A 26,254-nucleotide genomic window follows, 5' to 3' on the forward strand; every position below is an offset into this window, starting at 1 on the left:
GATTAGTATTCACCACCCTTTTAAAGTGCCCAACTGGACTTATCCTGTGGAGGATACACAAGAGACAGGCACTATCTCCGAAGGAGTTACAGTCTCTCTGTGCCTGCCTTTTCTGGAGACCAGAGCACAGATTCAGACTCTGTATTTCCTACTAAGACCAGACCCATGTCAATCTGGAAAGTGGGACAGATAAAATCTGTGCAACCCATCAAGATCTCTTGTGAAAGCTTATTTCCTGACTACTGGTTGACAAATGCCTTTAGTGCACCGAAGCTGAGAGAATGTGTATGTCTGTTGTACAGGCCAATTTCATGTTTATCACTGCACCCTAATACTAATAAGGTTCACAGTTATTGATCATCTGTGACCTGCTAGTCCTATAATAGCTTCATATGTGTAAACTTATGTAAATCTCACAATAACCTCGAGTTACATAATGCTGCAATCCCCATTTTACAGATGATAGAACCAAGTCATTGACATTAACTTACTCTAGGTTCAAACGTATTCAGTGTCAGGGCTGGAATTTGAACACAGGCTGATTCCAGAATGCACTCTCTTAATCATTACCATGTACAATTTTTAAATTGAGATATAACTGTCATATAACATTGGGTAAGTTTAAATTGTACAATCTGTTAATTTGATACATTTATATGTTGCAATATGATTGCCACTACAGAGTTACATAACACCTCTACCATATCACATAATTATTTCTTGTTTGTGGTGGGAACAATTAAGGTCTAGTCTCTTATGTTACCATATATTTTTAGCCATCCAAGGTAAGAAATGATGGAAAGCTGTGCATCTGGAAGCAGGTGATTTGAGCTATTTTAATAGAGCAGTGCAGTTATATCACAGCAGACTAGGATGACATTTCAGGATCATGCAGAGAGCTTGAGCTACAGTTCCCTTTCCCAACTATATTACATTCCTGCTGCTTGCTGGATTGTTTCTTCACTTATTTAGGTTACAAATAATTAGTGCATGCCTCTTATGTACCAGGTTTTTGTATTTTGTGTGGGAAAAGAGAAAACAACTAAGACAGCCTCTTCCCTATTTCTGGCATATATTGCCCTCAGCTTCTTCTTCCTAGTCATAATTTCATTCTGCTTATCTTTGCATCAGTTTAAACTGTTGCTTACCGATGGGAAGTGACCCCAAAGTGACTTTTTAAGAGTCCTGACCTTTTGCCTTTTGGCATCCATTAACAATGGCCACATCCGAGTCCTAGCTCTCAGTAAAATGCCTTTTTTGACAGCTCAGTGCAAGGTTTGTTTTTGTTTTAATTTGGGAGTGCTTCAAATCCGACTTAGTTCCATCATTTACCTCCTGACAGCTTGATAACGAGGGAGCAATAACTCCCTTATCTGTGGGCTGTTTAATGACGATATAGTAGCGCCCTGGGAGCAATAGACTAAGGCCCTTTCCAGATGCCGTATTTTAAGACTTTCAGCTGGAAAAACCTTCACTATGTGAAATTTATTCGGATTATTTTAAGTCAGGATTTTGTCTTCTTATTTAGAAACAACAACAAAAAAATTGACCGCTGGCTTGCTGCCTCCTAGATTTCTGGCTGGGGGCCATATGATCATCTAATTTGTAGTTTCAGGCAGACAGAGGTTAGAAACAGGCAAAAGTGGCCTCAACAGCAGATAAATGTGTCAAGACTGTGACAGGAATTGTGAAGACTGCTATAGAAATGGCTTTTTTAAAGTCACCCCCTGTTCTACAAAGCATAGCTGTCTGTTCCTTTCCCCGTTGTCCTTCGCCAGGTTCCCTTCGACAGTTAGGTCCAAGAGACTGATACTCAGTTTCCTCGGTTTTTGTTGCCGACAGGTAATTATGCTAAAAGTCTGTAGTAGTAGATCTTATTATGCTTGAGTACATTATGCATTCTAGAGCAGAAGGTTTTTGCTGGAAAGCTTCACTGTCAGATATGATTTGCATTTTTTACTAGATGCTTTCTTTGCTCCTTGAGGACAAACATGTTAAGGATTCCTTTGTGCATAAACAGAATAGCAAAACACCAAACAGTCTATCTGTGGGCTCGAGTCTGTGTTCTTAACAAGACTGGCATTGCTTCAAAAGAGGGCATGCCTTTGCTGCAGGACCTAGATGCAGTTTGTGTTTGGAATGGTGAGGGTGAGGGAGCAGGACAGAAACTTCGTGCAACTCCATCTTAACTGAAAACAAAAATGCCAAGTCCTCAAATCAAACCAAATAGCAAGTATTGGAAACTAAAATCACTTACTTCTAATATTTTCTAAAAATGTTTTCTATTGGTCTTTTTGAGCCCCTTGCCCTGGTAAGTGCTGAGGAATATGCTTTTACTGTGCCTACGGAATAATCCTGTCCTGTGGGCAATTGCACTGAAGTCATCTCCAGCCTGGGAATTCAGGGATTCAAGACAGAGAGACGGACTCCTGACACCAAACGCTGGGTGTCGTTTGCCCTTCTCCGTCCATGAGGAGGCTGGCACCGAACCTGGAACATCTCCCGCGGCCCTGGCCTTGGTCAGGGGGTAGTCTTGATTTACGCTGCCCTGAGCTCCCCCTTCTTGGTTGCTTTTGAAGGCTGTGGCCGAATCGACTTGGGCGCTTGGGAAGAAAGGCTGTGGGAAGCTGGGTGTCTGTCCGCCTCTAACTCGGGCGAGGGTCGGGCACCTCAGGAAGGCCTCTGAGCGGACAATGCTGCCCGCCCGGGCCCGCACGAAATCTCCCGGCGCACTCCGCGTCCGCTCTGAGGCCCGGGCGGCCCGGCGTGCACTGCGCCGGCCGACTGTGCGGGTCTCCGAGCGGGCAGAGCGTGACGCCCGGTTACGAGGCCGGCCGGCGCCTTTGGATCCGCTCCGCGTCCTCTTTTTATTGCCAATTCCCTGGGACTCGGCCCCACGAATGGAAAGCAGCCCTGTAAATTCAACCCCGTAGAGTAGGCGCCAGCCAATAAACTGCGCAGACCCGGGCCACGTGACAGTAGCGGGGCGGTGCTCTGGCGGCTCCCTGATCTCTATGGTTTTCGCGGCTCGCTAGAGGGCGTGTGGTCCACTGGAGGACTCCCTACATTCTTCCTCCATTACCTCACTGCCTCCGGTGGCTGCTGGGATACTGGAGGACTCGGGTCCCGGCTCGACTCAGTCCTCCAGCTGCCCGGGGAATACCTCTAGCAGTTCTTCCCTGCCGCCACCGCCGCCCCGCCGCTTCCTCCTCCGCCCGCCCGCCGGCCTTCTTCGCCCCGCCCCGTCCGCGCCGCGCGTCCGGCCCGCCCGCGGGCCCGCTTCTCTCGGGAGCCCCCACCCAGGCGCATGGCTCCATGAAGCAGGAGGAGAAGGTAGAGCGCGAGAGGTCCCGTCCACCCCGGCTGCGTCTGGGCCAGGAGAAAAGGTGGGAAACTCGGGCTGCGCCGCGCCCTCCTCCTCCTCCTTCCCCGCTGGGCCCGGCCTCCCTCGGGCCTCAGCCGCCCTGCCCGCCGGGCCGCCTTACCCGGAGGCGAGTGGAGGGGCCCGGGACGGGGTCCCCGGGGTCAGGGGCCAGGGTCCCGGGGCAGCGTGGGGGAGGGGCTCCCTGGCGGCGGGGTAAGTGGGCGGGCAGGCGGGGCCTGCGGGCCTCGTGTCCGGGCCGGGGGCAGGGGGGTCGGGAGGCAATGCTGGTGAGGGGTGGGCGGCCGCCCCTGCCCTGGGCCGCGAGGTGAGGCGAGGCGAGGCGAGACTCCAGCTCCTTTCTGCACTCCCTCCAGGAAACAGTCTCGGGTCTGTGTAAAGTTTGGTGGTCTCCGGCGCCGCCTGGCGGCCCCCACCCACTGTCCCGCCGCCCCCTCCCCCGCCCGGCGTCTGGATTCCACCCCCGCGGCTCGGCCCTCGCTGTCCTACCCGTCGCCCCGGCATCTCCCCAACAACCCCCAGCGCCCCGTACTCTCCCTCCCCACCCCCTTTTTTTCTTACCTTTCACCTTTCTTTCTGCCTGCTGTGCCCCTCCCCGCTCCGGCCTCTCCTTTCTCCACTCTTTCTCGTCCTTTTCTTGCCTAACTCTTTTCACGCGCACGCTCTCTCCTGTTCCTCTTCTCCCTCTTCTCTTTTTTCCCAGCCCCACCCTCACTCCCTGCTTCCTTATCCATCCGTAGCCCCCATTTCCATTATCCCTCCACCTTACAATCTTTGGGTTTTAAGCTTCTCTCTCCTTCCCAAGCTGTGGATTTTGCCCTTCATTCCTTGTCCTCCTCCCTCCCCTGTCCTGATCTGAACTCCTCACTTTGCCACACTCCCTTACCCTTATCCCTCTGGGCCTATCCTCTTTCACTGCCCTCTCCTTGGATAGTGTGGGTGGGGCTTGGAGTCTCCTGTTTACATCTTTGGGAATAGCTTAATTTTGTACTGGGGGGGGGGGTGGGGGGGTGGGGAGAGTTGTTAAAGGATTGTGAAGAGATTTGTGCAAGACTAATAGTAAGGATGGATGACTCTTACCAACAATTATCATCTCCACCTGGGATGACAAGATGGCCTGTCCTCAGGACCTTGGCATGCTGTCCAGTAATTCTTCAACACCATCTTTGCAGAGAATTTGGGACTATGCTTGTATTCTGAAACCAGTGGAGAGCCTTGAAATGGTATATCTTGGCCTGAGAGCAAGTTTTGATCTAAATAAGTGGTGGAGGAAGTTTTAATGTGTGTCTCATGTTCAGGTTCAATAAAACCTTTGATCCCACTGTCCTCCCTTCTTGGTGATGACGCCAAGGATGAGGTGATTCAGTGCATGGGACTGCCATTGCTGCCTTATATTTAGATTTTGAAATGTTTTGAAGTAGGGAGAGCCTGTTCCCTAGCTGTTGTTTTCTTTTTTTGTTTTTGTTTTCTAGAAATTGCTCTAGGAGTTGTAATTTTTCACAAGCCTTATCTCACCTCTGGACTGACTTGATTTTGTTCATTCACTACCCCTGAATTTCTGTCTTAGGTACAGGAAGAAGGAATGGAATCGGAAGGAAGAAAATTCATTTCAGAGACAAAATAGCTCCCCTCCTCTGTTATAGCTGTACCCCTGGCAATAGAAACTGTCTGCTTTCAGTGAGTATTACCTTGGACATACTTAGAATATTTAGAATTTGTTGCTGTTAATTGGTTTTAGCCCTGTGCTAGGACATTAGGATGTAGACTTTTTCACTTGTATTTTTCTGCTTCCTTGAGGGGGTCCTAATGTTGATGGAGTTCCTTCCACTTGTCCTCTTAAAATAAATGTGTAAAGATGAACTTGTTTTCCATAATCCCATTAGAGTGACCTAGATGGTGGTATAGTAGTAGTACACTTATCCTTTATGTTTTTAGTACGTAAGTCTAGCTCCCACCCCTTCCCAAATTACTCATTTTTTTAAAACCACCAAACATCAACACTTAGAGGTTAATGCAGTTCCTGATCAAGGTCAATTATTGGGTCTCTTCTATACAGTTATAATCTTCAGAGAGTTTTGGAACATTTTGCCCTAAATCTGCTATGGTGATACTGTTTTCTGGAAAAATTTTTATTACTGCTGTGTCCCCTTGAGTGTATTAATTGTGATATGCATACACTTGTAAGATAGCGTTTTTCACAGTTCTTCACATCTTATTGGAGCCTCGTAATCCCTCCGTAAAGGAGGCAAAGGACAAATATTTTCATTTTATAAGTGAAAGAACCAAGGCCCAGAAAGATGTGGCACTTTGCCACAGATCACATAGTAAAGGAAGGGGAACTAAAAACAAAACTTTTGACCCCTGTGGGGTTTTTTTTAAGCTACGTTGAAATGAAAATCTATAGCCCTGTGCATTTTTGTAAATCTGTAAATTTTAAAATTTTAAATTTAAATTTTATGGGTAGATCTGTATTTTGCATGGAAAATTTTCACACAGCAAGTGTTTGGATATGTGTACGTGTGTATGTTGAGGTTTCAAAAATATAGAAGTGATTATTTGAAATGATTACCAGAATGTTTGTGGGTTTTTCATCTGACTGTTTCTTGGAATAGTTACATAAGTAGGCCAGAATTACAGTTCAGGTGCCATTTCCCTACTCAAACCACATAATTATTAAATTGAATTTCAGTTCAACTCTCTGTGTCACAAAGGAAACAACACCCATTCCTTTCTGTATAAAGCTTGATTTGAACAGACATTGGGACACTACATAATAACAACAACAAAAAGCAGGCACTCCTTTTTTCTTTGCCTCTTTCCTATCTCCCAGATCTGCTTTCTTTGTTATAAGGTCATGCTCCCCAGTAAGCTGTTTTGAGGCTTGTCTTCAAAAGGTGAATTCAGATTTTTTTTTTCCCCAGGCTTTTTTAGATATTTTAACTTGGTTTTTGTTCAAAATCTAACTACTTTGATGCAGTATTTCCATTAGTACTCAATATATATCAAGACTTTTACAATAATAGCATATTTAGCAAGTTTCATCTCCTTGCAGTGTATATCTGTAAGCTTAAAAGAGGACTCTCGTGGAATAGAACTATGTACAACTCTCAAACAGCCCAATATTCATACTTTATATTTTTTGGCACCTCACTGTGAACAGAACAGTGGATGATTTATTGGAAGCCATTGCTCTCCAAAGAGGAAGAGCATCAAGGTCATTAAAGTAATAATTTCATGTTAATAATAAGATCTTTTTTGACTACAAGGTAGTTCTTAATAGAATTTTATTATGAGGGCATTTATTTTCCTAGAAATTGTAAGAATTCTAAGCTATGTTATTTTTATAAGATACCCTACTTACATTAGGTAGTGGTAGTATTAATCATAGCAGACACTTGAATAAATAATAGTTAATGTGCCAAAGAATGTTAGATGCTTTTTCACGTGTTAGTTATTGAATGGTCACAAATAACCTTCTGTGGTATCAGGAACCTAAGTCCACAGACCTGTGACAACCTCCCTGAGTTTGCATAGCCAGTACGTGATAAGTCTGAGTTAGAATTTGAACCTAGACTGTAATCCCAAAGCCTAGGCTCTGCCCTCTGATGTTTGGAGCTGCTCTGTGAAGATGTCAGTGAACTTAAGGAGCCTTGGAAGGGGGGAGGGCTATTCTGTCCGCCAGCCAGATCAGTCAGGGTATCTTCACATCTTCCTCTCCATAGTGGTCTCTACACCTTTATAAACATCAGAAGTTTGGGGCATCTGGGTGGCTCAGTCAGTTGAGCATACAACTCTTGATTTTGGCTTTGGTCTTGATCCCAGGGTTGTGGGATCCAGCCCCACATTGGGCTCTGTGCTGAGTGGGGAGCCTGCTTGAGATGATTCTTTCTCTCTTTCTCTGTCTCAATCAATCAGTCCATCCTCTGCCCTTCTCCCCCTGCTTGTGCTTTGTCTAAAATAAGTAAAATGCAAAAATATATAAATAAATAGACATCAGCAGTTTATGAGACATCATTTGTATTTACTCCTGAAATGATAAATTGTTTCTCAAGCAAATAATGTTCCAGTGGGTAGCTCTTAAAGCACCCCGTCATTTAAAAACAAAAAAAAAAATTTCTCAGGTACAGTTTAGAAGCTAGGTATGGCCTGTTAAAGGAAAGCCTTGAATCATCTTAAAACTAAATACCTCCCAAGGCTAAGTCCAGGACTAACCAGTGACTGTTGTGTTTTAGCAAAGAAAACCGCTACAAGCATAAATCAAACCAAGAAGTTAATTTAAGAGATATTTGATCTAATTTGTGGAATGAATTGGACACATTGGCTATCCATTTAGCTGTGAATTAAACCATTCCTTGGTTTGGGCTGAATAGAGTTGACATTGTTGATAAGATTTGTAATTCAGCTGCCTTCAGCTTCTGACGCACTCCACAGTCAACACCTCACAGTGGAACCAAGGATCTAAAGATTAGTTTGTGCCATAAGCATTCTTTTTATAAAAAAGACAAACTTTGGGTGGCTCATTCAGTTGAGCATTTGACTCTTGATATCAGCTCAGGTCTTGATCTCAGGGTTGTGAGCCCTGTGTTGGGCTCCGCACTGGGCGTGAAGCCTGCTTAAAAAGAAAAGATGAACTTCAGTGAAATTACCAGATTTGTAGGTAAGACTGTTGGTGTGTATACTATATGCAGGGACTGTGTTAGGTGCCGTGAAAGAAAACACAAATGCCGCAGCCTCTGAGATGGAAGGCGATGACGAGCTCAGTGCTGGCTGGGACAGAAGCGTAAGCTCGCCAGCCCAGAGCAGCAAAGCACTGCTCCGCTTCCCCAGAGGGAGGAAGAGCTACCATCCAGCTTTTATTGTGGAACCTAATGACAGCAGATCCTTTGAGGGTTGTGTGTCAGGGAGGGCGTGGTGACTTTTTCAGCAACGAACATACTTCAGTGTATTTGATGCTTGTTAGGTTAGGAGATCTTGAAAGAAGAGGTAAAACCATGATTCTTGTTCACTTTTCCAGCTTTTTGTGGAAGTATAGTTATTGTCTCCATCTGGTGGAAATCCAGTTTTAACTTGTTCATTCTCGTTGACTGTTCTAAAATGGACAGGCAGTAGGAAAATGAGATCGGCGCTGCTGGCTTTTTAAGTGGCCCTTCAGGGGCACCTGGGTGGCTCAGTGGGTTGAGCATCCAACTCTTGATTACAGCTCAGGTCGTGATCTTACAGTTTCATGAGTTCTCGCTGGCCTCATGGAGCCTGCTTGGGGTTCTCTGTCTCCCTCTCTCTGTGCCCTCCCCTGCTAACACTGTCCTCTCTCAAAATAAAAAAAATTTTTTTAATTAAGTGGCCGGCCCTTCAGTTTAGCTTTGAAAGAGTAACCAGCTGAAGGCGTGGAACCGTCTCTGTGATGTATGTGTATACAAAGGTGGTTGATGAGCCCAGTGCTGACTGGATTTTGGGAGCATTGTAAGCCACCCAGCCCAGAGCAACTTTTTACACTCAATTCCAGTTATTTCAAATGAACCAACTTCATAGTATCCATTCAGGAATGTTTCTGCTCAAAGTACCATCATTGGTAGTTTTCATGAGATTTGGGAAAGGTTAAGAACAAATGCACACGCGGTTTTAGAAAAGATAGAGTATGCCATTAGGGGTATTTGGTTTTAGCTGGTTAGTCTGTTGTATTGAAATGCTGTTCTGAGATCTCTTAGGCTGTACTCTACAAAGCCAAACTATTGGGGAAATGAGTGACTCTTTGGTCATTGGAGGACAGTCCTGGGAGTGGAGTCTGAGACTGCTTAGTTGTGGTGAGATGGCCCACTTTATTGGAGTAGGATTAAAAGCATCTCAAAGAGGGGCGCCTGGGTGGCTCAATTGGTTGGTCGTCAGACTTCGGTTCAGGTCATGATCTCACGGTTTGTGGGTTTGAGCCCTGCTTCAGGCTCTGTGCTGGCAGCTCAACCTGGAGCCTGCTTCAGATTGTGTGTCTCTGTCTCTCTGCCCTCCGCCGCTTGTGTGCTATCTCTCTCTCTCTCTCTCTCTCTCACAAAATTAAATCTTAAAAAAAAAAAAGTCTCATAGAAAAAGTTTTGATGAGGGGTGCCTGGATGCTGGATGGCTCAGTCTGTTGGGCATCCAACTTCGGCTCAGGTCGTGATCTTGCGGTTTGTGAGTTCAAGCCCCGCGTCGGGCTCTTTGCTGATGGCTCAGAGCCTGGAGACTGCTTCAGATTCTGTGTCTCCCTCTCTCTGCCCCTACCCCACTTGTGCACTGTCTCTCTCTGTCTCTCAAAAATGAATAAATGTAAAAAAAAAAAAAAGAAAAAGTTTTGATGAAATTGATAAATAGGGTTGATGTTGTAAATATGTATTCACTCCCAGCACTTTGGTTTACTTTACATTCTTTACCTGTAATTCACTTGTTATTTGCCTTATGCTGACAGAATATGTAAAATATTGGCCCCCTTAAAAACATGTCTTTGTAATGATTCAGTAGGAGGGGAGATAGAGTGAGTAGGTAGACTATAGATGAAATAAGATTAGCCATATGTTAAAAATTACTAAAGCTGGTTATTTGGTTCATTACACTATCCTACTTTATGTTTGAAATTTTTTATAGATTGAAATTTATAGAACAAATTTTTGAAGAAATACCTTCTCATGTATTTTTGATGCAAAAAATCTAACTCCGCCTTTGGTCACTAATTGAGAATATCGATTGAATTGTTTCCTTAGTGGCCTCCAGAGAAATGCTTGGGCCTAAGGAGCCACAAGATTTGGGTTGGTTCTATTGATTTCAAATCGTAGTTTAGGTGTGGGGAGTTGTTGAATGTAATCACTTGGTATCGGTTGTGATCATGCTCCATGACAGAGCAGTGCTTGTACATGGTGGCACAGAGGCAGAATCTTCCTAGGCTTGAGTTCACCTGCCTGGTTTGAAAATCCTTTCTGTCGCTCCATTGTGGGGTGTTTCACCAGTCAGGTAGCAGATGACACCTGCTAAGGAACACCTGAGTTGCCACCATGTCATGACATTTCACTCTTTCTTCAGGTGTGCTTTGAGAATGAGGAAACGTACCTTTTTTTGACTTTTGTGTTTCATCCCTTCTCTTTGCCGCTTTGAACTTTGGGGCTTTCCGGACACCCTGTTAGAGCTCCAGCTCTTTAGAGGTAGTTCTGCTGCTTTATTCAACATGTATCTTAGCCCCCAGCCCACAGTGATACACAAGATAGAAAGGCAAGAGGCCAGTGACATCCACTGTGGAATCAAATGACAGTGACAGGGGCACTGGTAATTTTCAGGGTCATGGCTTGAGATCTTGGCTTTCGGCTTAGGTCAGTTTTTTTCCTGCTCCATTTTTATTTTTATTTCACTGAGTTTTATTTATTTATTTTTAGTAATTTCTGTTCCCAATGTGGGGCTTGGACCCATAGCCCTGAGATCGAGTCGCATGCACTTCCAACCGAGCCAGCCCGGTGCCTCTCCTGTTCCATTTTTGTTGGCAAGATCCTGTGAAGTATTAGGTTTGTTTTTAGTATACCCTTGAATGTAACTTGTTTTTTTTAATCATACCCTTAAGAAATGACTGAATCCAGTGGATATTATTGGCAGGCGTCATTCTTCTTTGTGGCTGGTGGAAGGACCCAGGCCTTGGAGTCTGACAGATAGACTGTGGTCCAAATCCTAACTCTGCCACTTAGCAGCATGCTATCTGGCTTTGGGCAGGTTATCTTGCTTATTAAGCCTGAGGTTCCTCATCTGTAAAATGATGGTTACGTTGCCTACCTTGCTGAGGATTTGAGGTTTTGAGTATTTAATGAAATCCTGTTTAAAGAGCACCTGTTCAGAGTAAGCACTCCTCTAAGTGCTGAGTGCCTAGCAGTCCTGGCCCTCTGGGAATTTCCATCCTAATGGGGCAGTTGAACAAAAACCCAAAGTGATAAGAGCAGCTAAATGTATTATCACCTAGTACATGGCAGGCACTGTTTCAAGTACTTTATTCGTATTAAGCTCATTTAATTCTCGTAAAACCCCATGAGGCAAGTATTATTGTTGTTCCCATACTGAAGAAACTGAGTCATGGGGACGTTGATCCTGGAGGAATCTGAATTTGAACCCAGGCCATTTGGCTCTGGAGGCACTATTTTTAAGAAAAATGTTCTCTTTTTGTTTTTAAATTTTTTTAATGTTTATTTATTTTGAGACAGGGACCAGGATCAGGGGAGGGTCATAGAGAGAAGGAGAATCCCAAGCAGGCTCCCTCTTAGGGCAGAGCCTGACATGAGGCTTGAACTCATGAACCATGAGATCATGACCTGAGCCGAAATCAAAAGTCAGATGCTTAACTGACTGAGTCACCCAGGTGCCCCTGTTTTTTGTTTTTTGTTTTTAATTAGAGAGTGTGCATGCATAAGTTGGGGAGAGGGGCAGTGGGAGAGACAGAATCCCAAGCAGCCTCCACGCTCAGTGCAGACCCTCACGTAGGGCTTGAACCCACGACCCTGGCATCATGACCTGAGCTGAAATTGAGGGTTGGACGCTCAACTGACTGAGCCACCCAGGCACCCCTCCCTCTTGTAACAGTCTAAACAAGACAGTGACATCCACGTTCAGAAACAAACTTGTCATTGGGGCTTTTATTGTATCAAGTACCTAAGGCTTTCTCAAAAAGAAGCTGTTTTCAAGTGAGACATTGAAGTGTACAAGCTATTATCCTCAGCTACAGACAACTTTCATCACACTAAGAATTGCCCTAAATACAAAAATCTGTATTTTGCTATGGATTAGCATATATCAAGAACATAAATAATACTTGTGAAATTTTTGTGTCTCAGCCTAAAGTGACGACTTGTTTGTGTAAAAATAATGGCATTGCAAATGGGCATGTAAATATCTAATTTGATTTAAAAGGTTGTAGAATTTACAACCAAAATACCGTATTATATAGAGCATTGCCTAAAAAGGCATATATCCAAATCACAGGAAAATTTAAGTATGCTTTTCTCAAGGCAGCAGAATTTTACAAACTTTGATATCATCACTATTGAAATAACTAGGATTAGGGCACCTGGGTCACTCAGTTGGTTAAGCGTACAACTCTTGATTTTGGCTCAAGTCATGATCTCACAGTTTGTGGGATCAAGCCCCATGTCAGGCTTTGTACTGGCAGTGTGGAGCCTGTTTGGGATTCATTCTCTCTCTCTCTCACTCTCACTCTCACTCTCTCTCTCTCTCTCTCTCTCTGCCCCTCCTCTGCATACATGAGTACTCTCACACAAAATAAATAGGTAAATAAACATTTTTTTAAAAAAAGAATTAGGATCTGTTTTCCTGATTCTGTTGAGTCAGAGAAAGGATCTTGGTCGTGTTATAACTATGCATTTTTGCCTCTGGCTGTTTAAGAAAAAAACTTAGTAAAAAACCCTTCCTTCCTTCCGTTCACATCATCAGATGGGATGTTCTGATTTTCTCGCTTGTCCACTGCCACATGTTGTTAGGCTGAGTGGCTTTGCCTGCATCTGCCTCGCTGTGACAGGGAGGAAATGGCTACCTCACAAAAGGCCTCTGAAGCTTAGGTCATTTCTGTGAATAAAGGTTCCTACTAAGTTGTAGCTTTTTTTGAATTGGAGTTTTGAAAGGATAGAGAGATGTGTAGAAATTGGAGTGAGTTCAGAGAACCAAAGAAAATGAGCAAGGCATTGGAGAGCTAGAGCTGTGAGGACAGAGGATTGGGAGCCTTGTGTTGGAAGGCGTGCTCTTCTCAGAATGGCAGCTTTTCATATTCACTAAGGTCTAGGGCCAAAATCACACAGATAGATTTAGGTTAGTGATGAGTAAAATGCTGAAGGGATGTGGTCAATGAGGAAAAAGCATGAAAGTCCTTCTGGGGCTCTTTAAAAATAGGGCGGTCTAATTTGGAGGTTCTAAAAAGGTAGAGAAGACAATGATGAAGAATCTGACAGGTCCAGTGCTGTCTTGCAGTCTTGAAATGTCCTCATCCTTCTTCATGATGGCTGCCATCCCATCCTTCTGCCCCTGGGAGTCCTGGGCAAGAGGGGCTGTAGTTGCCTGCCTCTGTGATGATCATAAGCTTTATGGAAAGTGAAAAATAGTTCTTCTTTAGGAAAAGGTTAGGAGTCCCTGGCCTGGAGATCAGGGTCTTCCAGTTGTGTTGGTCTGAAGCCTTTTGTGACCTGGTGACCTGGATGAGAAAGAGGATTTGATGACTCTTACCCTCTCCATGTAGACCCTGTCTTTTGGTTATTTTCTCCTTTTAACTAATCTTTTGAATTAATGCTTAATCTTTCTCTTGTTGTTAGGGTTCTGCAGCATTCCAGACCTCGAGCACTGAATCAGGATGGGAAAAAGACGTTGTGTTCCTCCACTTGAGCCCAAGTTGGCAGCAGGCTGTTGTGGGGTCAAGAAGCCCAAGTTATCTGGAAGTGGAACGCACAGTCACGGGAACCAGTCCACAACTGTCCCCGGCTCTAGTTCAGGACCTCTTCAAAACCACCAGCATGTGGATGGCAGCAGTGGTCGGGAAAATGTGTCGGACTTAACTCTAGGACCTGGAAATTCTCCCATTACACGAATGAATCCCGCATCGGGAGCGCTGAGCCCTCTCCCCCGGCCAAATGGAACTGCCAACACCACCAAGAACCTGGTGGTGACTGCAGAGATGTGCTGCTACTGCTTTGATGTCCTCTACTGTCACCTCTATGGCTTCCCACAGCCACGACTTCCTAGATTCACCAATGACCCCTAGTGAGTAAATCAGGTACAGGGGACAGTGAGAAAGGCGTGACGACGTCTTTCTTGGGTTGTTCTCTTGAGATCCTGTACTTATACAAAGCTTTGGCATCATTTGGGCAGAGGGTAACAGGATTAGGACGATGAGAAATGTCCAGGCATAGCTAAAACGGTATCTGGATTCAGGAGTGGAAGAGGTCTATATTATGCTTGGAGGAGGTATAGGCTTGTTTTTAAGGTCATGTTGTAGAAATCAGGAGGATTTCGTTCTTGGTTCTTCTGTTGGTTTGTTGGTTCATATTGCAGTGGGTAGGAAGCCACACCATCACATCATTGTGGACCTGGATGTTGAAGTTCAGGTGAATTGGATGTGTCTGAGGGCCAGGCTGGAGACTAGGAGCTGTGATGCTCTTAAGGAAGGTCCCCTCACTTTGTTGGTAATCCCACATGGCTGCTGGTACCCCGCCAAGAGTGTCAGAATCTGCTTTACTGTTTTCAGTTCAAGACTCTGTTATTTGTCCCAAGCTGTCTCAAGGTGTCAATGACTTAGATGAAGAATATGCAGGAGCGCCTGGGTGGTTTGGTTGGTTAAGCGTTCTGACTCTGGATTTTAGCTCAGGTCACGATACCACGGTTCATGAGTTTGAGCCCCACATCGGGCTCTGGGTTGACAGTGTGGAGCCTGCTTGGGATTCTCTCTCCCTCTACCCCTCCCCTGTTAGTGCCCACACATACTCCTTCTCTCTCTCTCAAAATAAATAAAAATAAAAGGGAATATGTATAATGTGAAGAAATTTCATGCTGCTGTTTTCTTCCTTCTCAGAATTGGAAGCAGGTCTGAGGTGGCTTTAGTTTTTTTTCCTTTTTTTTTTTTTTTTTTTTGCCTTAATGTTTATTTTTGAGAGACAGAGCATGAGCAGGGGAGGGGCAGAGAGAGAGGGAGACACAGAATCTGAAACAGGCTCCAGGCTCTGAGCTGTCAGCACAGAGCCCCACGTGGAGCTTGAACCCACAAACTGTGAGATCATGAGCTGAGCCAAAGTCAGATGCTCAGCCAACTGAGCCACCCAGGCGCCCCTCTGAGGTGGCTTTAAAAGCACTGAAGAGATGCTTTTGGAGCATTCATTGACCTAAGATCATTCATTCCTCAACTGTTAATGCCATATTGGGGCAATGCATAGCCCCGCTGGGCAGGGAGTGGAGAGGTATAAAGAAAAAATCCTCCCTCTTGGGAGACTTACTGAGTTGGCAGATCACACACACAAAGCTAAATAGTGTGTATGGCACACTGGGCAGAAAGAGAGGGGAGGTTATACCTGTGTGATTGTGTCAGAGGAGAGCAAGTATAGAGGAAAATGTTCTAACTTTTTAGGGAAGTATTGCCATGGGATACCATGGTCAGAAAATTCCTAACTGAACATGTGGAGATTCTGAGCTTTGATCCTAGTGGGATCAAATGTGTCCCTAGCAGGAGACAGACATAGATTTGGAAGAGTGGGTAGTGGCTGCAGCGCTGTAAGGTATGGGCTGTTGTATTCAGGGGCTGATCTTTCCATCCTGCAGACAGTGGAATTTTTGAGGGGTTTTGAGTAGGTTTTGGGACAGGAACTTCGGCTGCTGCTGTTCAGGTGTTTACTGGAGGAAAAAGATAGGTGGCAGATCTGCTTCATAACGGTGATCAGAGTAGACAGCTTTAAAAATTTAAGTTGCTTTTAGAAGTATTTTGCTCAATCTAAGAACTAAGGGCATAGACATAGAGAAGAATCTCAGGAAGAAGAGACAGCCCTGTAACCTGTTGGTAAAATATCTGTTCCCATCAATCTAGTGTAGCCTGATAAAGCAGGACTTGGCCTAAAAGCAGAAAGTGGCAACTTCCACTAATAATAAGCTTTCTTAAGGATACATAGTTTTTCTTTTCCAAACATTTATGAGCAGGACCAGGGGCAGAAATAATTAGGAGAACAGTGTGGGGTTGTGGGGAATGGAGAGGACATATGCAGGTTGTGTCTTCATGAAGGATGTAACTGGGAAACATGGACACTTCTAAGAATAATTAAGAGGAGAAAGATATGGAAAATAAGAAGAAATTGAGTCCTGGGCAGAGGAAAAGGAAAATACCCCAAACGTGTCAAAGTGAACTGAACCATAGGCAAGGAGCACAGGAAGGGCAGAGAGCGCCTCCCTTCAGGCTGCCGTGCTGTAGTGTCCTCCCGTCTCCATCTGCATGGTTCCCAGGAAGCCAGAGTCCTTCAGGTAGCTGCAGTTCAGGAAACAGTCCTTTTTGGGGAATAACCGAAATGAACAGGGCAAAAGCAAAGCTTTGTTCTTATCCATAATTGATTTGGGGCTGGAGAATGTTTTTTGTTTTGCTTTTTTAGTCCGCTCTTTGTGACATGGAAGACAGGGCGGGACAAGCGGCTTCGTGGCTGCATTGGGACCTTCTCAGCCATGAATCTTCATTCAGGACTCAGGGAATACACGTTAACCAGGTAATGACACCAGACGTAAGCTGTGCAGATAAATTGGCTAGAATTGAAAAGAACTACCTGACTTTATTTCTTCTAAGTGGTAAAAGTTTGAGTGTTCTTCTTTTGGTAATTAGGAATTGTGGGGCCTTAATCTGGTGAGTCACTAATCAGTTCAAGTGTAGACAGTTAATAGCATCATGTTATTTTTAGCACGTTAGTACAGATGGGTAATCAATATTCTCTGCATAGCTCAGGGTTCATAAGTATTTGGGCATATAATGTTGGCTCCTAACTCCAGAGCAGCCTCACTTCTGTTTTCTGTCCCCTCCAGTGCACTTAAGGACAGCCGATTCCCCCCCCTGACCCGAGAGGAGCTGCCCAAACTTTTCTGCTCTGTCTCCCTCCTTACTAACTTTGAGGATGCCAGTGATTACCTGGACTGGGAGGTGAGAACAGCCGCATTTGGAACTCTGCATCTCTCGTTGCATTTGGGTTCGGGTTAGTACATGGTAATGTATCTCCTTCATTGAGAGAGGGTATAAGAATGTAAAAGCTGAGTTTAGAAGCAATTGGGGGCCATATAGGGGATAGGAAAGGTGCTGTGATCTTAGAATTAGGGAAGAAATGTGAAGTCTTTCTTTTCTTGTGTCTTCCCAGTCCATTCTTTTCCCTATCCTTCTCCCACTCCTAATAGAAACTGATATTGGGGATAAAAGAGAGCATTTCAGATCCCTCTTGGCCAGCCCTTGAGTAAAAAAAGTTGTTGTTCGGAGCCATATGTGAGGAGTCATGAGCCTAAATCAAAACCCTGTGGTATGTTTAATGGAATAGATTAAAAGTGGAATATTTAAGATTATTGGATGAGCTATTGAAAGAATGTATTTCTGCAGCCCTCATACTCGAGAGAGGTGGCTACAGGTAGACTCACAGCTTCCCTCAAGCTGAAGTTACTTCAGCTTCAATACCTGAGGAAAGAGTTAATCATGAAGAGTAGCAGGTTCTCCTTTTCTCAGACCTGGATTGAGCTGGTCAGGGGACAATGTCAATTAAGTGTGGATGACTGCAGTTCCATTAGAATAAGTAAATGCCATTTATTGGTTATTTTTTCTGTAGGTAGGGGTCCATGGGATTCGAATTGAATTCATCAATGAAAAAGGCGTCAAACGTACAGCCACATACTTACCTGAGGTTGCTAAGGAACAAGGTGAGTTGGACAAATGGAATTTCAGTGAAGGATACTATTCACACAATTACCATGTAAAGGCAGGAAAGTGGAGTGTTGTCTTTCAGCCCAACTGCAACTACAAATGAGTGCCTTTCTTCCTCTTACCATCTATCAAGTCTTAGGGAATGAGAAATAAACTCCCAAAAAGATGCAGGAGCTGAGGGTTTCCTTTGTGGCACAGTCGGTTAAGCATGACTCTTGGTCTCGGCCCAGGTCACGGTTTCACAGTTAGTGAGTTTGAGCCATGCGTTGGACTCTGCTGATGGTGTGGAGCCTACTTGGCTCTCCCCCTCTCTGCCCCTCCTCCATGAGAGCGTGCATGCGCACGCCCACGCACGCGGTCTCTCTAAATAAATAAACTTTTTAAAAATTCATAAGAAATAATTTTTTAAAAAGATGTAGGAGCTGAGAAAGAAGAGAGGTTAAGACTTCCCTTACTCACCCCCTAGTTTCATTTCTTGGTGAAAAATTTTGTTTTTTGGCCCCAAAAACGAGTAGTATTTGTAGCAGAATTCCAGTAATCAACTGGATGATTTTATGGAGCTCATTGTAAAGTGAAGTTGCCTGTATCACTGGGTTTTGAACTTTTGGTCATTAATTATTGAACAATGTTATACCTGGATAAAGGGAAAACATAATCTTCCCTCTTCCACTCGCTTGCTCTCTCTCTCTTTAAGAACTTAGTAAGTTCTTATAATGAGACAATAAAGGTAGGAAGTGGGTTAGATAGGTTTTCTCTTTAAAAGAATATTTAGAATACCTTTCAATGTTGCCTCTGTGTTCTGTGATACATAATTCATTTTTCTTTTGGGACATCTGGGTTGCTCAGTTGGTTAAATGTCCAACTCTTGATTTCCGTTCAGGTCATGATCTCATGGTTTGCGAGATCGAGCCCCGTATCAGGCTCTGCGCTGATAGCAGGGAGCCTGCTTGAGATTCTGTCTGCCTCTCTGCCCCTCCCCCTACTCTCAAAATAAATAGACTTTAAAAAACGTATTAAACATAATTTACTTTTCTTTCTCTCTTCTCTTTGTCCCTTTCTTCTTTCTTGTCTGTTTTTGAAAATAATATGTAAAACACAACAGTATTTGTTGGATGTGAACCTGGAATAGAGAAAAATAGCCATTTCAGTGTATTGATGAACTAATTATGTGGAGAGTGATTCCCTTATTGGTTTACATCATGGTTGTGTTTAAACTTTTTCAAAAGCATTGTGGATGTAGCATAAAAAGGAAGCCTTTTAGCTACCTTAAGGTCATAAGTCTAACATTTCTGTATAAGGAGGCACACCATAAATACTTCCTAACAGTGAGATGTGGTGACAGTATAGGTAAATAATGAAATTACTTGTGCCGTTTGAAAATTGGTTGACATAATTTAAAAATTGGGGGTAATTTTAGGGGTTTCTCTTTGGTTTCCAATTTTGATACATTGGACTTTATCTATTAAAAATGTACAGAAACAACATAATATATGTGTGAAAAATTTTCCTGTCCTTCATGAAGGAATAGCTTCCCTCCTGCTATCCGTTCTCTGTACTAGAAAACAGGACTTCTAGAAATGATCAAAATAAAGGAAGGGCCACACAAAGGAGTATAGGCGACAGAATTTGAATTCTCTCCTCCCACAGAACAGTCTTAGTTACCAGCACTAGTCCAGCAGGCAGGTCTTAAGTTGACACTATGTTTGTTGCTAGGTAATTATGCTGGGATCATATCTGACAGGAAAGACACACAGCAGAGGGCCTAGGGACAGCCGTTGTGTGTGTTGGGTTTATCATCTCACATCTCAGGTTCTACTTGGACTGTCAGTGAGGCAGATGGGGCTCTAGGGATGTGGGGCCAGTATCCAGGGCTCCCTTTGACCGTAGCAGACTTGGCGGCTTCTCTTCTCTTGCCGTGTTAGAACATGCCCTACTCTTGTGTCATCAAGCACTGACCTCATTGTGCCTCTCTTCTCAGACTGGGATCAGATCCAGACAATAGACTCATTGCTCAGGAAAGGCGGCTTTAAGGCTCCGATTACCAGTGAATTCAGAAAAACGATCAAACTCACCAGGTAAACCCACTGTTTCATTTTCTTTGTCACTTTAATTTAGTTGGGGTTGGATGGAGGATACTTGTGATGGAAAGGGTTAGAAAAGATTTTCTCTGCTAATGTCCCTAAAGAAGTGTGGGTCAGGTTTAAGCTGGGAGGAAGCAGTGGCAGCAGAAGCAAAGACTCCCCAGTGTCTTGGGCATCTCTGCAGCTGAAGTGATGGCAGAGCTGGAGCAGAGTTTAGGCCACGATCAGGTGGTGGGTGTCTTTGCCAGACCCAATGGTTGGGAGGCTAAGAGGGCAGACTGAGGCCAGGAACAAAGGCTCTCAGCATAGAGTTCCAGGGTCAGTTGAAGTCACATGCAGTCAGGTGGCAGGGGATACAGGTGGTGTGTTAACAGGATAGTCAGTGCTTTTTACAGAGGGTTCCAAGAAAGGCCGCACCTGTTGGGGGAGGTTGCCTCATGTGATAGAATGCACATGGACTTGGAGTCTGAACCCCAGCTCACCGCTGCCTAGCCATGACCTGAGCCGGTTACTTACTCTGCCTCTTTGAGGGGGAGGGGGACTTTGCTGTATGTAAGAAGTGAATTATAATTCCTTGGGGTTGTATTAGATGTGGTAAGGTAATGTATGAAGAATTTCTAGCACAGGGCCAGGCAATAATTGTAGGTGGTCAGTAGATGTCGGTTCTCTTGCCATCCCTACTGAAATCGGAAACACTGAGAGGTTTAGCTTCTGTGGGCTTCTGTGGGCCTCTGTTGGCCCCTTCATCTGTAAAATACTGAAAATCATATACTAACCTCACAGGTCTATTTGGAAGATAACCCAGTGTTTTTGAAATGCTTTGGATTCCAAAAAAAAGAAAAACTTCAAATACAAAGCATTATTATTATTATTATTATTATAATTTATTTGAACAGCCATTTCCCTGTCAAAATTCAGGAATAATCACCTTGCAGTGGAGGAGTGATTACAGTGGGAAAGAGATGGCTCTGGGTAAGGATTGTCACACCCAGCTCCTGTGGTCTGTAGTAGGCTCCATAGGTTTGTAACACCCCATGCTTCGCATCCTGACTCATGGCTCTTTCCAGAGCAAAGCCAAAGTGCTATGAACTCTGTTCTGATGACCCTGTGATATGATATGGCATATTCATCTGGGAATTGAGACCCGTCCTATATAGCCCCAGGATCCTTTAACCTGCTGCATCAGAATTTGACCCAGAATAGGTATCTGTGCCCCTTTTAGTTACCAGTAACTTGTTTGTTGCTTTTCTGCAAATTGAGGTTGCATTTCTGTCAAATTTATCACATTTTATGCAGTAGATATGCAGTTTGCACTGGGCATTGGTATAGCCATCTTCCAATCTGCCACCCGCGTAATTTGACCTTGACATTCTTCATCCAGACCCCAGTAGCAGATTGCTTAAGAGCAGCCTGACGATAAGCATATGTAGTGTTTAAAGGTGGGATGTGCAGAAAATACATTCTCAGGGGTGAATTGTGATTGTGCTTTTTCATCTTGTTCATTTGTAATAACAACATTGTTTTCTTGTGCTGTCTTTCATTTTCTGTAAGTAAGATTGCTCTTGGTCTTCCATCTTATTCTTTCAAAATGTGGAATAAGCTTTTGGTTTTCTCTGCTGAGTGACTTTACAAAATGAAGGGTTTGAGGTTCCTAATACCCTTTCCTGTTTCCTTATACAGGTACCGAAGTGAGAAGGTGACAATCAGTTATGCAGAGTATATTGCTTCTCGACAACACTGTTTCCAGAATGGCACTCTTCATGCCCCGCCCCTCTACAATCATTACTCCTGACACAAGGCTGCATGACCAGTCCCACCCCCCTGTGGCCACCAATGGCTATGACATCATTGGAGCAGATGCCTCCTCTTCCTGGTCCAGTTACTTCTATTACTGCACCATTTTATGATGCTAGCTTCCGTTGCCAAGTCTGCCTCCAGCTGACTGAGGGGGGGGGCAGGGTTATACTGAATGAAACAGAACTTGAGGGGCCCAAGCCTTATCTCAGCCTTTCCTCAATATGGGGTTCCGTTGGATTGGGGCTCCTCCGTGACTAGTGAGAATTACCGTGTGGGTTCAGAAGACCCTTGGCATGCAGGTGCCACTGGTGATTTGCCGCCTGTGTGTTGGCCACACAGTGGAAGCTGGAATTGGTGGTCCATGAAGGCTTACCCCACACGCACCCCTACAGCCTCCCCAGATCAAGTAGGTGTATTCCCCTGGCAGTCTGGGCAACGGAGACCAACAAGAAACATTTTTAGGTTGTTTTAAATTCCTTTTTTAAACTTCCAGTTTATTGCGTACCAAGAGTTGATCACAACCTCCATGCTTCATAAGTGGACGCCATGTTAGGGTTGAGCGTGGGCACCATGAGTCCTCTAAGGCTCTTGGACAGAGACCCACATCAAGATCGGAAGCCCTTTGGATGGCGTTGCAGATCTCATTGCTCAATTAGCCTCGAAGGTTTTAATTCTCATCCCACTCTCAGTTGGATTTTCTGGCACTCTTCCTGCATCGAGTCTCCTGGTATTGAACAAAGCTCTGTGGTGTAGCCTGCTGAGGACTGGACTGGGATGCCCGTGGGAGGTCCCGAAATCATCGCTGCATGCAGTGAGAAAGGAGAGACCTCTTCCTTACCACCCGGCTACCTCACTCCTCTACTGGTAGCAGTGCCTATAGCTGGATCTAGGTTCTCAGAAGGCATAGGTGTTCAAACAAGCACTTGGGTCGGGCTTCTAGAAGGACACGTTGTCATAGGAAAGAATCCAGGGTCTCCACGCTGTTTTCTTTTCAGGCAGACATCCTGAGGGACCTTTAAGCAGAGGAGTTCCTTGTCTAGTTTGCCTGTAGAAGTGGGAAGACTGTTGCTGTTTCAGTCCTTTCCAGGACTTTAGAACAAAGCTGTGTAATTAACAAGATGAATCTTTATCTTGCCTAACATGCTGGGACTCTTCGCCCCACCATGGTAAAGTTCCAAATAGCTCATTTTATTCTAGGTCATTCAAACTTTCATGTGGCATATTTATCCCTTCCCCATTGTTGCTGATTCCAAATAGCTGTCAGCAAGTTTCTCCTCCCTCTTGCCTGTTCTTCACTCATTTGGTGGCAGAGTTCATTGAAGCTGGGGACTTGGAAGATGCTTTGGAAACATTGTCACAGAGGCACTGCTGAACGGATTCACAGGAAGAGGTGGCCAGTTGGAAGAAAGGACCCGGAGGGTGATACACTGGTTTTCAACAACATGCTCAGAGAACTCTTGAAGTGAATTGGGTGTCAATCCGGTGAACACAATTGTTTTGATTTAATTTATTTTTAAAGTTTATGTGGTGATGGTGTGGCTTTCCAAAATGGGCAAATATCCAAATCAAAAGAAATTTTGAGTTTTCTTCTGCCAGGAATGGGGGAGGGGGAGCAGGGACATAATCCAAGAAATGACACACATGCCATTCTAGGCATTGCTGTCTTGTTTCCTGGAAGAAATGGATGAGGGTGAGCAGATTGGCTCGGTACCATCCTCTGCTGTTCGCGAGGATCTAGAACGTGCAAGGGAAGCGGGCGGACGGCGGGGTGGCCAGGTCAGGCCACACCACCCCACCTTACTGTTGTGCTGCGTTCTCGCATCCTGCCACTTGTCCCTTGCGAGGTTAATGAAAAAAAGCTTTTGAAGATGAAGGGATTGTTTCGTGATTTCCTGCTGCTGAAAATAAATGTTTTGTTACAAACAAACGTGATGATAGTTACTCTTAGGTGCCATGGATTGATGTCAGGGTGGTCAGCTCTGGACTAAACCACCCACCTCCAATTTGTACAACAGTATTGATACATAGGGCTACACTCATTACTGTTCAAGTGTTCTATGTTAAAAGTTGTGTTGAATTTCTAAAGATTAAAAAAAGCAAAAAAATTGGTGCTAAACTTTCATCCCTGAGCACGCTCAGTGAGACTGGTCATGCAAGCATTTACTACAGTGCCATGCTCTTCAAGCCTGTTTTTCTTGTGGAAATGTTGCCCTATTTGTCTTCCCCAGTGTATAGTATGTTTTTTATTTTGTTTTACTGAGGGTGGGGTAGGATACCTGCCATTTATGAAAATGAACAGAAAACTTAAAAACCCACGAAATGGGGAAAAAATCAGTGCACAAGAATTGGGCTGGGTACGCCCAGCACCACACTGAAGTGGGCTCAGTGGTTTTGGAGTGAAGAAGCCTTACTCCCTGCACATTCCCTCATGCTCCCATACAAGTCCAGCAGTGGAGATGCTCGAGTCCCTCTGGCCTTGTCAGGGGGACTCAACGAGTCGACCAAGGAAAACTATTTGGCCCCATAAGAAATGCCACTGTCAGTGTCTGTCCTGAATGGGGCCTAGTCAGGAAGCAGTCTGGAAGTGTACAGTCACAGTCACTTCATGAAGATGTGTGGCAGGTGGCTCTCAGGAAAAATACTAAGTCTGGATCATCCATGTGGCAGCTTTGCATGGGGAGATGACGGCTCTGAACTCGAACTGAACTACCTTCCACACGCTTGACCAAAGCGGTGGTGAGGGTGGCCAGTACGTATGGTGTGAGTGGCAGGTGTAAAGAGAAGGGAATGTTTTCTGCTTGGTGTTGTTCACTTTGTCTTCGGGCTGCTCAAGCTGAACAGTAGGTAACCGCTGTGAAGGAACCAGCCCACCTTGGCCGGTTTGGTTCAGAGTTCGTTTTACCCCTAGCTGTGAGTGCCTTTTGGTCTGGAAAGTTGGCTTGTCTCATAATACCCACAGCTAGGACATTCTCTCTGTAATTATGAGTCGTCCTTGTTTTATGTTAACTAAGAGAATGTCTTTGATCACTAGGATTTGTCAGTGTTGGATTGTTTCCACTGTGAGGTTCTTAAACTTTTTTGCTTCATAATATTAAAGCAACTCATGTTAGAGACCCTTTCAACATGAAAGGTTTGTAGTTGAGACATTACATATATTTTATTGTTTATAATAAAAATCATCTATACAGAAGTCCTGGGTGTTAATTTTAATATTTGCACAAGACCTGTTTTCCATGATGTGTTAACACCTACACTTTCACTAACTGTTGATGCTCTTTTCTATCGAGATTCTGGAGCCTAGGGAGCTATGTGTTCGTTTTGTTTATTTTGATTCTTAACTTCCCTGAAGCAAGAGACTTTGTATGGCCTTCAGTGCAAAGACTTCAGACCAATTCTTTGTATTACACTTGGTTGCCTCTTGGCTATATAACTTCTGAGTGCAAATCATTGAACTCTTTAACGAAGTATTGTAGAGAATAAATCATAATGGGTAAAAACTGTTCTTTGTCCTGCCTTTTTTTTTTTTTTTCAGAATAGTAGTAACATTCATCTTTTTAAGTTTATTAGTGTATTTAAGTAATTTCTGCAACCAACATGGAGCCCCAACTCACCATCCCGAGACCAAGATTCACACATTCTTTGGACTGAGCCAGCAGACGGTGTTCAGTCAGCCAGCACGGTTGCATGGTGTCCATGATGATCCTCATTGTATTTTTTTATTTACACTTGCATTTTTTTGTGGGGCTGGTAGCAGTGCCACTGGCTTTTTAGAACCAAATTTCCTGAACTGAGGTTCATGAACCTTTTAAAATTTGGATTTTTCTAGAAAGAAGGTTCATAGTTTTCATCAGATTTTCTTTTATAACTGATATTATCAAAAAAGCTAAAAGCAAGGGGTCAGGGCAGTAATGCTCTAACTGAAGGTATCATTGGGTGACCTTAATCCAAGCAAAAGCCCTGGGACATATTGGTGTGGTCTAACGTTGTTGTGTTTGTTTGTTTGTTTTTAAGTTTGTTTATCTTGAGAGAGCATGAACCAGTGAGGGGCAGAGAGAGGAAAAGCAAGAGAACCCCAAGCAGGCTCCACATTGTCAGCACAGAGTCTGACGTGGGGCTCTGAGGTCGTGACCTGAGTCAAAACCAAGAGTTGAATGCTTAACTGAGTCACCCAGGTGCCTCTTGGTGTTGTCTAACCTTAAAGGGAAACATTCATTACTTTTGGACGGCCCAGAAAAGAGGCGAAGTGTTTGAAGAAAATGGCCCAGAACAGTTTTTCAAACATACAAATACACATGTGTTTGGACTGTCTGTCTTAAGTTTAAATCTTTATTTGCAAAGATGGTTTTTTGTTTGTTTTGTTTTTAAGATACCCAGTTCTGCGGCCCTTACCCTTAGCAGAACTCATAAGCCTGTGGCTACAGCTATAACGTGCTGTCAGGGCTGGATAATTTGGAAATAGACTACAAGCAACTGGTTAAACACAGAAATTGGTAGTAACACTGCAGGGTGTGAAAGGGATTCTCTGTTTCTTAAAGAGAAATTCTGGTTCTAGAAATTGCTGTGTGTTATACTATC

General features: G+C 44.2%; 1 protein-coding gene across 1 annotated transcript; it reads left to right on the forward strand.

Annotated features, from left to right (window-relative positions):
- The first annotated feature begins 3,089 nt into the window (after positions 1–3,089).
- AMMECR1L (AMMECR1 like) lies at positions 3,090–25,179 on the forward strand. The gene is made up of 8 exons (XM_030325112.1): positions 3,090–3,386; positions 4,950–5,059; positions 13,696–14,140; positions 16,504–16,614; positions 16,925–17,039; positions 17,707–17,797; positions 19,780–19,876; positions 21,563–25,179. Exons 3-8 carry the CDS (start codon positions 13,734–13,736, stop codon positions 21,672–21,674), a joined length of 933 nt encoding a protein of 310 aa, XP_030180972.1. The 5' UTR covers positions 3,090–3,386; positions 4,950–5,059; positions 13,696–13,733; the 3' UTR covers positions 21,675–25,179.
- Positions 25,180–26,254: the final 1,075 nt, after the last annotated feature.

This window comes from Lynx canadensis, chromosome C1 (assembly GCF_007474595.2).
Source record: "Lynx canadensis isolate LIC74 chromosome C1, mLynCan4.pri.v2, whole genome shotgun sequence".
Lineage (NCBI taxonomy): Eukaryota > Metazoa > Chordata > Mammalia > Carnivora > Felidae > Lynx > Lynx canadensis.

Excerpts from the sequence above, each read along its gene's own strand:
- AMMECR1L (XM_030325112.1), top strand. The coding sequence starts at position 13,734 with ATGGGAAAAAGACGTTGTGTTCCTCCACTTGAGCCCAAGTTGGCAGCA. Across the intron at positions 14,141-16,503 it reads AGATTCACCAATGACCCCTA|TCCGCTCTTTGTGACATGGA; the intron begins GTGAGTAAATCA and ends TTGCTTTTTTAG. Across the intron at positions 17,798-19,779 it reads TGAGGTTGCTAAGGAACAAG|ACTGGGATCAGATCCAGACA; the intron begins GTGAGTTGGACA and ends CTCTCTTCTCAG.